Source organism: Nothoprocta perdicaria, unplaced genomic scaffold (assembly GCF_003342845.1).
Source record: "Nothoprocta perdicaria isolate Ctin4 unplaced genomic scaffold, notPer1 scaffold_71, whole genome shotgun sequence".
Taxonomy (NCBI): Eukaryota; Metazoa; Chordata; class Aves; order Tinamiformes; family Tinamidae; genus Nothoprocta; species Nothoprocta perdicaria.
The window spans coordinates 2,657,740-2,672,955 of NW_020455988.1; the positions used below are offsets into that span (position 1 = coordinate 2,657,740).

At 35.9% G+C, this 15,216-nt stretch overlaps 1 protein-coding gene across 1 annotated transcript in view; it reads left to right on the top strand.

Moving 5' to 3' along the window:
- Positions 1-13,885, top strand: part of CENPE (centromere protein E) — a 31,921-nt gene extending 18,036 nt beyond the window's left edge. Inside the window, exons 28-44 of the mRNA XM_026050890.1 lie at positions 69-227; positions 1,107-1,328; positions 1,936-2,094; positions 2,221-2,442; positions 3,049-3,186; positions 3,811-4,011; positions 4,093-4,239; positions 5,897-6,109; positions 6,275-6,484; positions 7,023-7,232; positions 8,294-8,515; positions 9,234-9,437; positions 10,061-10,173; positions 10,644-10,741; positions 11,220-11,382; positions 11,798-12,063; positions 12,897-13,885. Coding sequence (XP_025906675.1) covers positions 69-227; positions 1,107-1,328; positions 1,936-2,094; positions 2,221-2,442; positions 3,049-3,186; positions 3,811-4,011; positions 4,093-4,239; positions 5,897-6,109; positions 6,275-6,484; positions 7,023-7,232; positions 8,294-8,515; positions 9,234-9,437; positions 10,061-10,173; positions 10,644-10,741; positions 11,220-11,382; positions 11,798-12,063; positions 12,897-12,994 — 3,045 coding nt within the window. The 3' untranslated portion in view covers positions 12,995-13,885. The remainder of the gene's footprint in view (positions 1-68; positions 228-1,106; positions 1,329-1,935; positions 2,095-2,220; positions 2,443-3,048; positions 3,187-3,810; positions 4,012-4,092; positions 4,240-5,896; positions 6,110-6,274; positions 6,485-7,022; positions 7,233-8,293; positions 8,516-9,233; positions 9,438-10,060; positions 10,174-10,643; positions 10,742-11,219; positions 11,383-11,797; positions 12,064-12,896) is intronic.
- Positions 13,886-15,216: the final 1,331 nt, after the last annotated feature.

The window sequence follows — 15,216 nt, forward strand, 5'->3', positions numbered from 1 at the left end:
TTTTTTTTTCTTAAAAGACTTTAAGCCCACACAGCACTTAATCTGCTTCTACTGTTTTGTGTCCAAAGAATTCAGAGATGCAGGAAGAGTTGAGATGTGCTCATAACTCTCTGAAGGAATATCAGGAGACAATTGCAGAGCTGAAAGGAAGTATTTCAGAGAAAGAAAGTCAATTCCTAGTAATGCAAGAAGCATCGAGGGAAAAAACTGATGAACTGCAGCAGCAGGTTAGATACAGTTTTATTTCAAGTAAAACAAGTTCTGACACAACTGTCAATGCACACCCTGGGTGGATTTCAACTTATAAGAGTTCAGTAAAAGTATAGTAATGTAACATAAAAGCTTTTCGCCTCTTAATTCCTGGACTACTTCCCAGAAGAATGCCATAAGAATAAAAAGGCCATGAAAAGATGACCGAACTGCAGTTAGAATCACAACTGCAAGCTGCAAGCCTTATTCATAACTAAATATACTGTAGTGCTGAAGGCTGAAATATTGATATCATTGCCTTGATATATTTTCCAAGTCTTGTAAAATATTTTGCTTTCTTTGAATACTATGTTGTGTTTCAGCTATGTAACTCTGAAAATATTCTAACAACTAAAAGACAGCTTGACTTGCTCTTGAATTTTGTACGGTATTGTGAACTAAAAAATTTGTCTATGACTGCTTTTTATTATTTAAATATGTGAAGCTATTGAGGCCTTTAGAACACTAACACTTAGGAGAACTAAGCCTATCTGCCTGTTTTGGTTTTTCTTTTCATAATGAGCTGTGGATTTTAAATAAATGAATGGGTCTACCAATGATGCAGAAGCATTGGAATTTGATTAAGCTTAATCAATTTGTCACATTCTTCTTGGCTTATAACAGTAAATGAACACAAATGTTTTCTGTTAGTGTGATGATGCAATTACAATAAACCATGGGTATAGGGAATGTTTGTGTAATATCCAATAAAGCTTTCTCAAATCAAAATTGAATTAGGAAGAAATGATAACATACTAATTTATTATGTTTCTTTGGCCTTTATAATTAGGAAATTACTTCTACCCATGCTATAGATCATGAGCTATACTAATACTATTCCTTATTTGTTCTTACAGCTCACAGAAGTAACTGAAAACCTGTCTCGTGTCTCTTCTGAATATGACAAGCTACTGGCTGAAAAAGAGCAAACTGAACAAACAATGAAGGAGCATCTTTCTGAGCAACTTGAGAGAATCACTTTMCTTAACCAAGAGAGAGATGAACTTCAGCAAATTGTAGAAAGCTTTAAAGTAGAAAGAGATCAGTTAGAGGCAAATTTTCATGAAAGCAAAGAGAAAGTAAGAGCAAATCTCTCAAATGTTAATACTTTAAAGCTAGGTTACACTATTCTGAATGTCCATGTTTCAGGCACAAAGCCCTCTGTCCTTCAATATCTTCTTCCCTGGTTGGTTTAGGTTTTTGGAATCTTTGGGTTTTTTTTTCCTTCCCCCTCTGCCACTCTGGATTAAGGCAGTTGTCTGCCACCTACTGGAGAAACAGTCCCCAGGTTTGTCTTTCATTTACAGTAATTTCACATTTACCACCTGAAGGATTCTGGTGATTTAGCATTATYGATAGCTAAAGGCTCAAGTCTATTTAATCCACAGTGAGTTGACATGGAAAAAGCCAAACCATTAAGGAGATGGGTGCATTGTGTTTAGGACAAATATTTTTAAAGAAAATAGCCCCTCTGGAGGTTTGGATCTTAGATGGAAGTAACAGGTAAGAATAAATTGCTTTCAGGAGGAAGAAATATTATCTTGATGAGAATTCCCTCCTAGAAACTTAAATGTCTTTGTCTAATATAATACTGCTTATGATAATATTAATCATTATGTCTAGGTTTTGCTTATCTGGAGTTACTATAAATATTAAATGAGTTATCCATGTAACACTTTTCTGCAGTGTATGCGAACTCTGACAGAAATGGAAAATCTACAGGAAGAACTAAGGAAACAGAAAAAGCAAGCTGATCTCCAGAAGATCATGCTAGTAGAAAGAGAAGAGAAACTGCAGAACACTGAGAAAAAGCTAATAGAAGAAATAGATGAGCTGAAACAAAAGGCAAGTAAAACAACTCTTAGAACTAAGTAACCTGTGATGCACTGTTTCTGCTGGTCAAATAAATGATATCTCTTRTGAATGAAGAGGAATTCTTGCTAATTGTTAATTTTGTGTTTTTTTACATAGATAGGCAAGTTGAATCAAGAATTGAACTTGGTAACTAAGGAAAGACACCAGCTGCTGGATGAAATGAGAGAAAAGGCTGAGAGTGACAGTAGTAAAYTTCAAGAACTGGAGAAACAGAGTTACGTATTAGTACAGGAGAGAGATGAGCTCCAGCAAATGCTGGAACATATTCAGACAGAAAAGGACAAACTGGAGGTGAACCTACATGAGAGTATTGAGAAGGTGCTCTGATATTTCATAAAATAGCTGTGGTCATTATGAGGGAGGGGAAGGTGGTTAATTCTCCAAGCTCTCTTTCTTAKTATCTTTCTAGGTATGTAAAACTGATTGTTTGATGAATAGTAGTGTATTTTATTGTCTTACGGAACTATATAAAGCTTCACATAAGTTAATCTTTCAGAAGTCTTACCTGAGAATGATATATTTAGGTTTTSCTTTATGAGGAAAGGACAGCACACAGGTTTGACCGCCAAAAGATGTAACAAGTATTTTCTTAGGAACTTGGTGAAATAATATGCTTTCCAGCTGAACTCCAAAGCTGAAACAGATGAGCTCTCTAGGCATTCTTTATCTGTCTTCTATACTAGGCATCTCTTAACAAGTATCTTGGCTTAATGACTCTTTAGTGAAATGGTCAGGTAGTGTAATACTGCAGTCTGTTGTGTAGTAGCTCTCATTCAGGCATCTGATAATAATTTGGACCATCTGTAGCTTTGATATTTTCATTTATTGATTTCCAGAAATAGAGTAGCCAGGTTTGGGCAAATTTAAGTTCTGAGCCAGGTTGTGAACCTAATTCTGTTTCATTTACACTGCCTTTTATTCCAGGCCCTTGAAACTGAAAAGGAATTGAAACAACAACAAGACCTATTCAACAAGGAGAAAAGCAAAGCTGAAAAAAGAGAGGAACAATTGCTGAAGGTTCAGAGGCGCTCAGAAATTCTAGAGGACAGCCTCACAAACAAGGTTGGTTTTATTTTTGCCTTTTTTCGGTATCCTGATTTGTTTTTCTTTATGATATATTATTCTTGTACTAAACTTTTGCTCAATACAAGTACGGTTGTACTTGTATTAAGTCTCAGTGAGTTGCTTTTGTAGGTGCTATAACAAGCAGAAATGTGAACAAACTTATGTACAAGTTTCTATATTTCTAAGTATCACTAATTTGCCTTAACCTGTTAACTGAGTTATCTACTCTATTAGAACAGACATGTGCATAGAAGCTTAATGAACAGGAACTTTATATGTGCTTTAAAGGGTGCTTTGTAAGCAATATGAACTTAAATGGGCTTGGATTTTTACATGTTTTGGATGTTTTTGAACTACTTTGTTCTAAGCATACTGTGCTTGGTTCTTTCTTGATCAGTTTATTTATACTTTTCACCTTGATTTTGGACCTGATGAGCTTATCTGGGCATGGGATGACTCCTCTTCTATTCCTTTGTTTTTGCTTTAGTAAAGACCAAAACTGACTGAAGTACAAGACAGTACTACAAGAGTAATGCTGTTCCTTTTTTAATTTTGTTTTTGTTTAATTTCTTTTTGCAAGTGATTARGAATTTAACTTTTCTTCCTCACTCCTAAATGTAGATCCAGCAGTTAACTGAGACACTGAATACTGTATCATGTCAAAAAGACCAGTTATTGGCTGAAAGAACTCATCATGATTTCCAGCTTCAAGAACAGATCTCATCTATTAATCAAGAAAAAGATGAGCTACAGAAACTTCTTCAGGAAGTCAAGGCTGAGCGGGACGGTCTCAAGATAGAATCGCAAAAAAAATCTGAGATGGTTGGTGTTGCAGGTTACCTAATTTATTAATGATATCTTACCTTCTAAGGTGGTACTTAAATATTCATGCGTTTATTTTAGTTGATTGAAACTACTGCCAAACTGGATTGTGCTCTGAATCAGCTGAAACAGAAAAACCTGCATGACCTATCAGTTCAGGTGAACACCCTTGACAGTGCAGAACAGACATGTGATGGCAGCCTGGAGGAAAAGAAAGTCAAAATTAAGGTAAACTGTTTCTCTAACTATGTAAGTGTAGATGTCAAACCTTTTATCTGGAGCTTAAAGCTTGCTTCTGCATATAAAWCTGCTAGTACATCTTGCTGTAGTGCTACAAGTCATAGGTTGAATTAGTGTGATGTTACTGTTCAGTGAACGTGCATCCTGTTCTGATAACTTGAAATGCAATTCTTCCTTTAGCTGTCACACTTGATAGTGTTATTGTCCAGCTGAAAGCAACAGGTGATGTAGAAGTGCCTCACCATTGTGTTTTTGCATAATCACAAAATAGTTCCCTCACTAATAATTTTTTTGGAGTAGCACCCTCTTYCCAAAAATAACAGAAATATGGTAATTCCTCAGTGTTAATTAGCTGTCCTGAGTATACCTCACTATGGATGYGAGTACTATTTGCATCGAAGCTTGTAAACCAAGATTTAGCAATACCTATAAAATAATATCAAGCTAAGTTGAAAATGATTTGTAGGTTTGTAGCTTGATCTTCTCCCTTGGCCCTGGTWGTACCACATGGACAGGGGAGAGCGGAGGCATAAAACCAGCATCATTTAGGACCCTCAATTGCAGTTTGCCTTCTGAGTCATAACAGGGAGTTTTCAAAGCAATCACTAGTATACACACGCAATAAAAGATTCTGTGTGTATAGAGATAAATAGTATTTGCTTATCTGTAGTGGTTTCTTCTGCAAAATATTACTGATGTCACTATTGCCTTAGTATGCAAAAGAATATACGCTCTTATAAATATTGAAAATAAGCTGAATTTACCACATGAATGTTACCTACTCTTAAAATGCTCAAAAGCATGTTTACCACATGGGCACAAGCTAATTTAAAGAAAAAAGATCTTTCATAAATAGGCTAATTCTATCAGCTGCAATGTTTCTTGTGCCATTTGCTTAGGTGTCTTGTGTTATGGATGGCAGACAGTTACTATTTAACCTCCTCTCATTTTAGGAGTATGGGGGAATAGCTGTATCCTATTTCACTAACAACTGAAAATAGAGGCAGGGCTGGCTGATGAATGGAGACTGACTTTTTGCTCTGAAATGCGTGATGTCACTTGGAWTGAGCAGTGCTGCAGTTTACGAAGTGCCTTGGTGCCTGTTGTATTTCTCTGCCTGCTCAGTGCCTGGTCATACCTTCCTTTATGGAAGGCAMGGAGAGCTTTTCTGGTAAAGATTTTGACAAATGCTTCTTGAAGAGAAGGTACATAGTGTTAGGAACACCCTGCCTGCAGGACAGTTCCAAACAAAACATGATTTCTTTCTTTCCTCAAACTACTGAGCAGGTTGTCTTGGAGCCTGTCCTCATAGCACAGGAGAACTGTGCTATGTGCATAGGTARCAACTCTGCTCTGTCTTGACATGTAGGTCTTAGTGTGGATAGAAAGCATAGATCACAAAAATAACTGGAACTTGTGAAATGTGCTTTTCTGAAGGACTAAATCCCTCAGCTCTTAGTCTAAGTGTCTTTGTTATATTTATACAATGAGTTAAAGCTGAAATCATAGTCTTACACTTTTCAGTTGTAAAAGCAATATGTGCCCTAGGGCTTGTTCTGGAATCTGAAGCTTTGTGGCATCTGATTAAGTTAATTTCTTCATTCCTTTTCTTTATTGTGATTGAATTTGTTTACTGTGCACTTAGGAGCTTCTTGAGAAATTTCCAGCYATGGGGAAGAGATATGAATGTCTCTCTACAATGTCTTTTAATCTAAAGAATGAGCTGAATAGTCAAAAAGCACTGATAGCAGGGATACTGACTCAGCTTTCATCGGAGCAGATTAAACAAGTCAAAAGACTTCAGACTGAAAATGAGAAAATAAATGGTCATCTGCAGAGTTTACTAAACAAATTGAAGGTACCAATTTCATGTTGAAYGTACAGACACTTTATATTCTTTGYCTTACAGTTTTGCTTATTTAACTGTAATATTAAGAGTAGGATTCTTTACCATATAGTATAACTTTGTGGAATGCAATCTTACCTTTGAGCCCTTCTGATATATGTTATGCTCTTAAAACAGTTTCTTTTCAGTCGTGTTTGCTCGAAGAAGGGAGACTATCATACCAGTGTTAACAAGTATGAAATGGAATTGCTAGAGGAAAAGAAAAAGCAAAATGAGCTTCAAACTCAAATTCAGTGTCTCRGGAAGTCTCGGTCGAACCATGGAGAAACATCTTCTCAAGGCTTAAATGTCACAGAATTGCCCCAGAACTTGCGCTTGGATGCAGAGGTAGCATTTGTTGTTGTTGTTCTTGTTTTTTGGTTGTTTAAAAAAGAAAAAAATCCAGATAGAAGCAGACTTGTAACAAACTCCAGATAAAAGCRGATCTGTAGATATGCATATTGCAGGACCTGGGGTAGTGAAAATGGGCTAGTCCAATAGACATTGYGTTTATGTGCTCAGACCTCACTACGGAGGGGAGGAATCACCAACTTGATATTTCTACTTGTGATAGTAACTTAGTATAAGTGAAGTCTATGATTTTATAAAGTGAATCATAATGAAATTATTAAATAACAGGACTGAAAATTTACTTATGTACACACTTATGGTGTACACACTTATGGTGTACAAGAGTACCTAATATTAAAAGGTCTCTTAAAATATGACATTTTATTGAGATATTTCCATCCATCCTCTACCACACGCTCCTGTTTAACTATATGAGGCCAAAATGGACGTTTAGGTGTGACTTTTATTTACAAAAGCATTATTTAAACTTGAGCCATTGCTTCATTATAAAACTACTCTTTCTTTTTTCATAAAGGATCTTCTTAAAGAYGTATCAGAAATGGAAAGTGAACTCATCTGCATAGAGGCAGAGTTACAGCATGAAGAAAGTGCTAGAAAAGAAATGATGCAATTTTGGGAGGCTTTTTCAGGAGCTCGCTGTGATGCAGAAGAACTTAAAGATGGGTTGAGGAAAGATAATGAAAAGCTTTTACARTTCATTAATTTCTGGACTCCTAAAGTAAAGGTAAAAAGCTAATAATTTCAATGAGCAGAAATGTACTTTCTGTAAGCTGTCGAAATATCTTCTTTCTAGTTGTAAATAAAAAAAGAAAAACTTAAGTTCATTCTTTAAGTATTTACAACACTTTATCTTTTGTGCTTAAGGGTAAAAAAAAAAAATTTTTTTAGAAACCTCTAAACACTTCTCCTTCCCCTCTCTACCCTCCCTGCCCCTCATACATCCAAAATTGGAAACTCTCTTTTAAATGGCTTTCTGAGAAACAACTGATAGTCTTGTTTGTGGTGATTTTTATTTATTTGTGTTTGTTACTGTTTTCTCTTGATGGAATGAGTTCTGGAAATTGTATTGCCAATTTTTTTATAGCTTTGTCTATAAACTTTGCTATCTGATGCAATCATGTTATCTTAAAGTTGTATGTGCACAAGGCTGTCTATTCTCTTGAAGCCAACTGAAAAATGGTTAAAACCTCTATAAAAGTTRTTTTACAGGTGGTTCTACCTCATTGCCTTCTTAACCATCTTGTTACCTTGCTGCCCCTTGCTTTTTTTTCCTGGGGAAAAGACGACTGGAAAAATCTGTTATAAAAATGCATTTTGATAATAACTTCATACAATGTAATATGCCTTTTATCAAACTCTACTTAAGAACAGGTTAGGAGGAGGGAAACCAGCTGCTAGAATATTTCAATATATTTGGTTTCTTAGTTTCCCTTATTGTATTACATGTATTACATGTATTCTACTAAGCTTCTCTAAGCAATTACCTTCCCTCTATGGTACTTGCATTCAAGAAGTCTTTCCACTCTAGTACTTTTTTTTCTTTAATGTTAGAATTTGAATTAATGCATGAAGACTGGCAAGTTTGTGATGTGCGTTTCCTGCCCTGTACATGAACCACTCCCTCAACTCCCCCCAAAAAAATCTCTATGGAAATAAAATCCAGCTTTTTTGTGTGTGTGCCACTGAGAGAAGAATATGATATTAGTTCAAGCTAAGCTTATTACTTATTTCTAGCTAGTTCAAAAAATAGTTCTAAGTTAGTTATATGGTGTTACTTAATTCTAGGTACTCCTTCAGCTTTCCTCAGAACTAGATGCTAAATCTGCCGATTACTGTAAAAGAGCTGATGGTGAACGTAAACTAAGCAAAGAGAAAACAGAAGAGTTGCTTCAGGAGCTGAACAACACTAAAGGACAACTGGCACCTGGTGCCTCTGCTAGTCTCCTCTTAGAAGAGGAAAACTATAGACTTCTTAACAAATTGAAGGCTACGGAAGAAGATATGAAGGTGAAAAACTGATTCTAAAGAAAATTTTTCTGATGCTTGATTTCCAAGTAAGAAYGCTTCAAACTGAGGAGAAAATAAATCAGGATTGATGATAACTAAGCCTGAGCCGTGCAATGATCTAGCCCGGAGTGCAGTTGTTGTTGTTGTTGTTTCATAGATTCAAAGCAAGATTTCAAGTTCCTTGAGTTCCTTAAATTGACTGTTGTACCTACAAACGTCAGTCTACATGCTAGCATGAAATGTTCCTAGTTGTTTCTGAAGYATTAATTCTAATATAATGTTGTAATAGCAGTCATTTCTTGCTTTTATGTGGTATTTGCTGTATTAGACAGGAAACTGGGGAAAACGTGTGTGATGGTGGGTTTTCTGTTTTCCTTTTTTCTTGTCTCTCTCCTCTCTTATTTTGCTCCACAGTTCTAGGAATCAGATACTCTCCACTTAAATGGGAGAGGTGGGAGTGGTTAGAGATAACTAGATCTGAATTGGGCTGCCAATGAGACAGCAAACTTCTTCCTGTACCATTTTCTTAAACTGCTCAGTGTATGTTTAAAAATACATGAAATAGAATGAACATCTGAGTCAGGTGGACAACATTTAGAGCGTATGTGGCAAATGTTGGTGTGTGGGTGTGATGGGTTTTTTGTTCTTTAAGATACTATATACTTTTACACTGATATAACTCTTGGCATAATCTCTCAAAACCGTCATTTCTCTAAAGGCTATGGAACTAAAAATCCAAAAGCTGGAAAATATAATAAATGAAGCAGGAAAAAATGCCCAAGAGAAGGATGACAGGATCAACAAGTTAGAAGAACAGATCAAAAGGAAAACGGCTACAAGCGAGCTCACTCAACTTCAGGCCATGCTAAATGAGAAAGAGAAGTGCCTCAGAAATGCTTTAACAGAGAAGCAAAGTCTCCAGGTATGAGCAAAATACTTGACTCCTTATATTCTCTATTTGTCCAGGAGGGAACATGCCTGAGGAAAAAGACAGTAGAAGATATGGAGCAATTGCAAGTTAGCTAATTGTGCTGTACCATGTTATTAGAATAAGGCCCCTACTCCAATACAGAGCTCCACAATTAAAAATGCAACTCAGGCAAAATTTGGAGCCTATACTGCCACATTAGAACCTAAGGCTACAGTGTGTACTAAATGATGCATTTCTTGAAAGGTTCTAAGGACCTTTTGATATTTTTTGMTATTTTGAACTTGGAAACAAAGCATGGATTCTTTTCATAATCTATTTGCATATTAGTTCAAAATTCCCAGATTTATATGTGCAAACAAGTTGACAAAAATAGCTTGAATATGTTTGCACACATAACATTGTCTGAATATCTGCAATCTTCATTAACAACTAATACTATGGCAATACCTGATACTCCAGTTCTTACTCAATAACTTCCTGCTTCTGATCTTGTACAGAAAAATCTGTTAGGCCATCATAATGGTGCAAACTAAGTTGCCCCCAAATACATTACTAAAAAGTAACTTTTTTTTTGCTTTATATTAGATGTCTTTTTTTCTTTTTTTCCTGTGTAGGCAAAACTAGATAAAGGTGCTGAGCCGTATAAAGAAGAAATTGATCATCTCAAAATGCAGTTGGTAAAATATGATATGGAAAGAATGAAACAATCCAACTGCTTTGATAAGAAGTAAGCTCAGGTTCTACCTTATTAAAGTTTAATTGCTTAGTTCTCATGTTGTGCGGGGAAAAAAATCAGAAGCTACATTCACAGTTACATATGCTCAGTTATTATTCTAGCTGATTTCCAGAGAAGGACTGAAAGCTGTATACATCTTTAGTTGACGAGATGGTTTTCCACACAGATACAGATTTCCAACAACACATGTTTAGCCATAAACCAAATAGCTGCTAAAGGAAGTAAGGAAAAGCAGCTAGTAAGAGCACTCTGCATTCTTCCAGTGAACTACACAGAATAATTCTAGTTCAAGTTATTTTTTCGGCACTTCACCTCATTTGGTTGTCATGTTTGAGGTATTTTGTTTCTGTTGACGTATATAACCTGGATTTGTTCCTATTTGACAAACTAGCTATGACAACTTCAATAACTACTAGACTGCACAAAATAATGCTTTATTTTTGCCACTTTCCCTAATATAGGCTTGCTAATTATAAAGCTCTTGTGGAAGACCAGGAAGAACAGTTGAGAAAACTAAAAGAAGAACTTCGAAGAGCACGGCAAGAGCAAGATGTTACAGGTAAATTCAAAATGAAGTGCCATTTTAATGTTACACACATTTAATGTTACACAAATTTTGGCAATAAACTAACAGTTCCWTTTTTACAGCTTCAGATTTCACTTATACGTTTTCTTATTTAAGAGCTATGATGGGTTTTGTGGCTTACATATTTTCTTACTTGATTGATTTCACATATAACTAACTAGTTCTACCTATAATCATGAAATAATTGATTTTTTTCACTCTAAATGGCATAATAAACAAACTTCCAAGCTGCTTGGCTGTCAGTGCAAATACTACTGTGCATATATGTACAATAGTGTATAAAATATATCCTAGTGGTATATTACATGTATATAGCTGTTGTAGTGGCACTTGTATTTAGGTTTTACTTACAAGATTTCTTCCTTCTATCTTCTATATGCATGGTTTAAATATATTGATTTGTTTTTAAGTACTGTCCACATAACCCACATTTACATACACTATTTTCTAGTGGTCTCGGAAAAAGAATCTCCTCAGCAACCGCAAATGCCTCTTACTTGTGGTGGTGGCAGTGGGATTGTGCAGAGCACCCAGATGCTTGTTTTAAAATCTGAACAAGCTAAACTACAGAAAGAAAACYTGCAACTGAAGAAACAAAATGATCTCCTGGTAAGGTAAGTATAAAGCTGATCAGCAACACGTCAAATATGTTGTTGTTGTTGTTATTGTTGAACTTGCATGATTGTAACTATTTCTTGAGAAATCCATAGAAGCAAGTAACTAATAAATGTAAAAATAAAAATATATTGTGACTAAAGGAAATATTGATGAATATATGCAATAATTCCCTATTTGGCTTTGAGCTTTCAACAGCTTTCTTGAGTAATGGGTATAYTGAAAATCCAAAGAACATGCTTTGTTTAAGTTAAAAGGTAAAATTGTGGCATGTTTACTTAACTGTTAAAAAAGGCCAGATCTGGGGGAAGAGTGGAGGTGCAGGATCTGTCTGTTTTGTTGTTTCTTTTTGTCTTTACCTAAAGCAATTTAGGTTTTGTCCTCATTGCGTGTTTTTCCTTTGTTCCTGTTCAGTAATGAAGTTCAACTGAAAGAAGAACTTAGAAAATGGAAAGAAAGAGCACTAAAACTAAAAGAACGATCCTCAAGAGAAACTGCTCAGGAGACAATCCCGAGGTCTCCAAGGAAAATGACACAAATTAGCTCTCTCAAAGAGCAAATGCCTTCTCCTGCCAAGGAACCTCGTTCTCAGGAAAGTGTGACTCGGGACACATCAAAGACACTACCGCTGACTTATCCAACAAATTTCTTYGATAATTCCAACTTAGTTGTACCAACAGGTATGTTATGCAGTATGGTCCTCTTATATTTTGTTACTATTAATCTTAAATGGTGGTCTGGGAAAGAGCAGGTAACCTGTAYTTCCTGTACTCAAACCTGAAACTTGAATGGCAACACAGGATTGTTTTTTAAATGCCTCCTCACTTTGTTGTTGAGGTCTTGGCCAGCTGAAGCCATGAAGATTTTATGTAATATAGATCCTAAATAACTCTGCAGGTTCTGAATGTCCAGTCACTTTTCTTTGTTAATTGCTTTAGAAGGTGAATAAGCAGGTTAAGATACTGGATAGGTAATCTAGAACATTTTGCTGCCTAACTTTAAGCACAAAGGTCTGGCAGGATTTACTTGCATGGACCACTGTCATGTATGAACTACTAACTATTAAATTAACTGTTTTCTAAACTTGATCAAGATGGTAGTTCTTGGTCTTTGACATCAAATCAGTCAATTTATCTTTTTCCAACTGCAGTAACAGCAGTTCCCCTCAGTCTTACTACYCATTCATTTCTACCCTAGTGACTTCTGGGGAAATCTTCTAGTGATCTATCCTAGCAAATTAAAACAACTGCCTTCATTGTYATGCATTGTTTTAATGACTTGGAAGACTCCAGCATATGTGGTGAAGACTTAAGCAGTTTGAGGTTTCCAATGACAGACTTCCAGAAAGAATATGATTCAATTCAGTGCTGTTTGTTGTGATGGTCGGATACCTAATAGTATGGGCTTCCTCAAAGTCATGTTTCTGTCCTTGACATCAGAGGCTGGGTTGCTACTGCTTGTACATCTGGGCAAGTCTGCAGGCCTTGCCTTAGTGTTCTTGTTTTCTGTTTAGATACACAATCTGCAGGAATAGAGCCTACAGAGGAACATCTTAGGCACTGGTTTGGAACTTCAGAAGGAGATAAAGCACCTGATTGTACCACCCAGTAAAGATGATGTCTGTAAGCTGTCTCTACAGTGGCTATACAGCCATTATCTGCATACGCAGAAGAGGACTGCTTCAGGTTAAAAGCCGTCATCCTCATACACATCTACTAGGCTCTGGTAGCATATAGATATCCCTTGCTTCTTGGAGCTGCTGCTTTCTATGGCCATAAAAACTGAAATAAAAGCACATAAATGGAGAAACGGTAATGCTGCCTGTAACCTGTTCATGCTGTGGTGGTTCTACCTTGGTCATTTTACCATTTGGATAGCAAAGGTAGCAAAAGCTATATTCTGAAGAAAAGATGGAAAAGGATTGTGAAAAATAATCTACTGTGAAACTTCTCTGCCTTAAACTTTGTATTTTGTCATTCATACAGCTCTTGAGCTGTTAATTTTTGTACCTGAATAGTGTTGAAATGAACAGATCTCTTCTCAACTTTTTTTGTTCCAGATCCATTTTTGCATCATGTTTTTGTAGGGCCCTGGGAGTGGTGTTTTCACCACAACTCTAACCTCTGTATTTGTACATTGCCATTGAAACTATTGTTTTTTTGTTCATAGGGCACACAATCAAAGTTTGATCTTTAGAAATCTTTACTTCAGCAGCTCTGTCAATTATAGTGMCAAGAATAACTGTATTTTGCATCATATTGAAATATACTTCCAGTTCTTGTGTGGAGTTGGATATCTGATTTTTTTTAACAATATTTCATGGAACTGACTGACAGGTTTCTTGCTTACTTAGAGAGGCAGAAACCAACTGTGGACAACTTGGGCTTCAAAAAAGACTTCATTTTACTATCATACTTATCCACAATGTGAGRCTTATTTTTTTATTTTCTGTATGAGAAGGCTTGTTTGATAATAAACTTGAATGTGGTAATTATTAAAAAATATTTTTGCTGTTCACTTGAATTTTGTGGAGAAATGATGCTGAAGAATCTCAATTTCATCATTTCAGTGAGGTTTCTTGTCTGTTTTTCTATAGCTTTTCTGTATTCAGCTTCAGCAATAGCTTTTGTTCACTTTGTAKATTATATATAATTTTTTCCCCTCTAACAATCTTTCCTATATCAAGAAATATTGGAATTTTGAAAGATCAAATTCTACCTGTCCTCAGCTAAAAACAAATGTTATGCTCAAAACTTGAGGTCTACTTGTTGAACATGGAGTTGCCTGAGGTGACCTACTCACAGCTAGCCAACACTCGCATCAAAAGCATGTGTACTTCATGGGAAAGTGGTGCTGCATGTCTCCTTATGTATTTCACTATGGCTTACTCAAAGTTGTAAGCAAATGATAACATTGGTGCATTACTGAGCTTGTAGCAATTATATAGCTCCTGTTCCTATAAACTGCTTGTTTCTTGAAACAGTTGCACYAGAATTACATACCTGATGGAGGTGGGTACTTCTGAGATGTTTATCCAAGACCCCACTGTCTATTTATCTTCAATGCCAGTRAATACTGATTGCTAGGACTGCTAGGAATTTGAAGATATTTGTAGCTCTAAACTTTTGGAGAGTGTTTTGGATTACTTTCTATAGAAAYGACTAGCCAAAAATCCACGAGTTGCAGATCCCTTAACTAACTCTGGCACATTTGTATGTTGATCTAGATGGGTGTTTTTTTTCTTTCCTCTCTCTCTCTTGCCATCTGCCTTGCAGGAGAAATATTCCAGTCTTAAAATCTTGAGTCTTCACTAGATGGCAGCATCTCAATGTTTAAGGAAATTATGCTGTTACAGATCTAGGAAACAGTTGAACTACAAATCCCAACAGGCAGAGCAAAAGTTTAAAACTTCCTTTCTTACAAAGGTCAGTAAGTCTACCAAGTTTTTGGAGGCTTTCTGGTGAGTGATTATATTGTCATATTTTTAATGCTTAATATTGCTAGAATGACTATGATGTGTTCAGAAAACCTGCTAGTTGGAGGAAGTGTATTGCTAGCATATTTTACTTAACATGTATGAAGATGGTTTGAAGAATCTGACTGATTAGGATTTTTCACTTAAATGACACATGTCATAGTAATGAAGACCTTCCTATGTTGTGAGTGAGCACTTGCAGGTGATTTTTCTGATTCTTGGAACTCTTACTAAAATTTCACATTCATGAGAACTTTCTGCATTCATGACCTATCTCAAGAACTTTGCTTTTGAGATCTTGAAAGTGCAGAAAAGATTGTTGGTATGCTCACTTCACAAGCCCAGATGTTGCATTCTG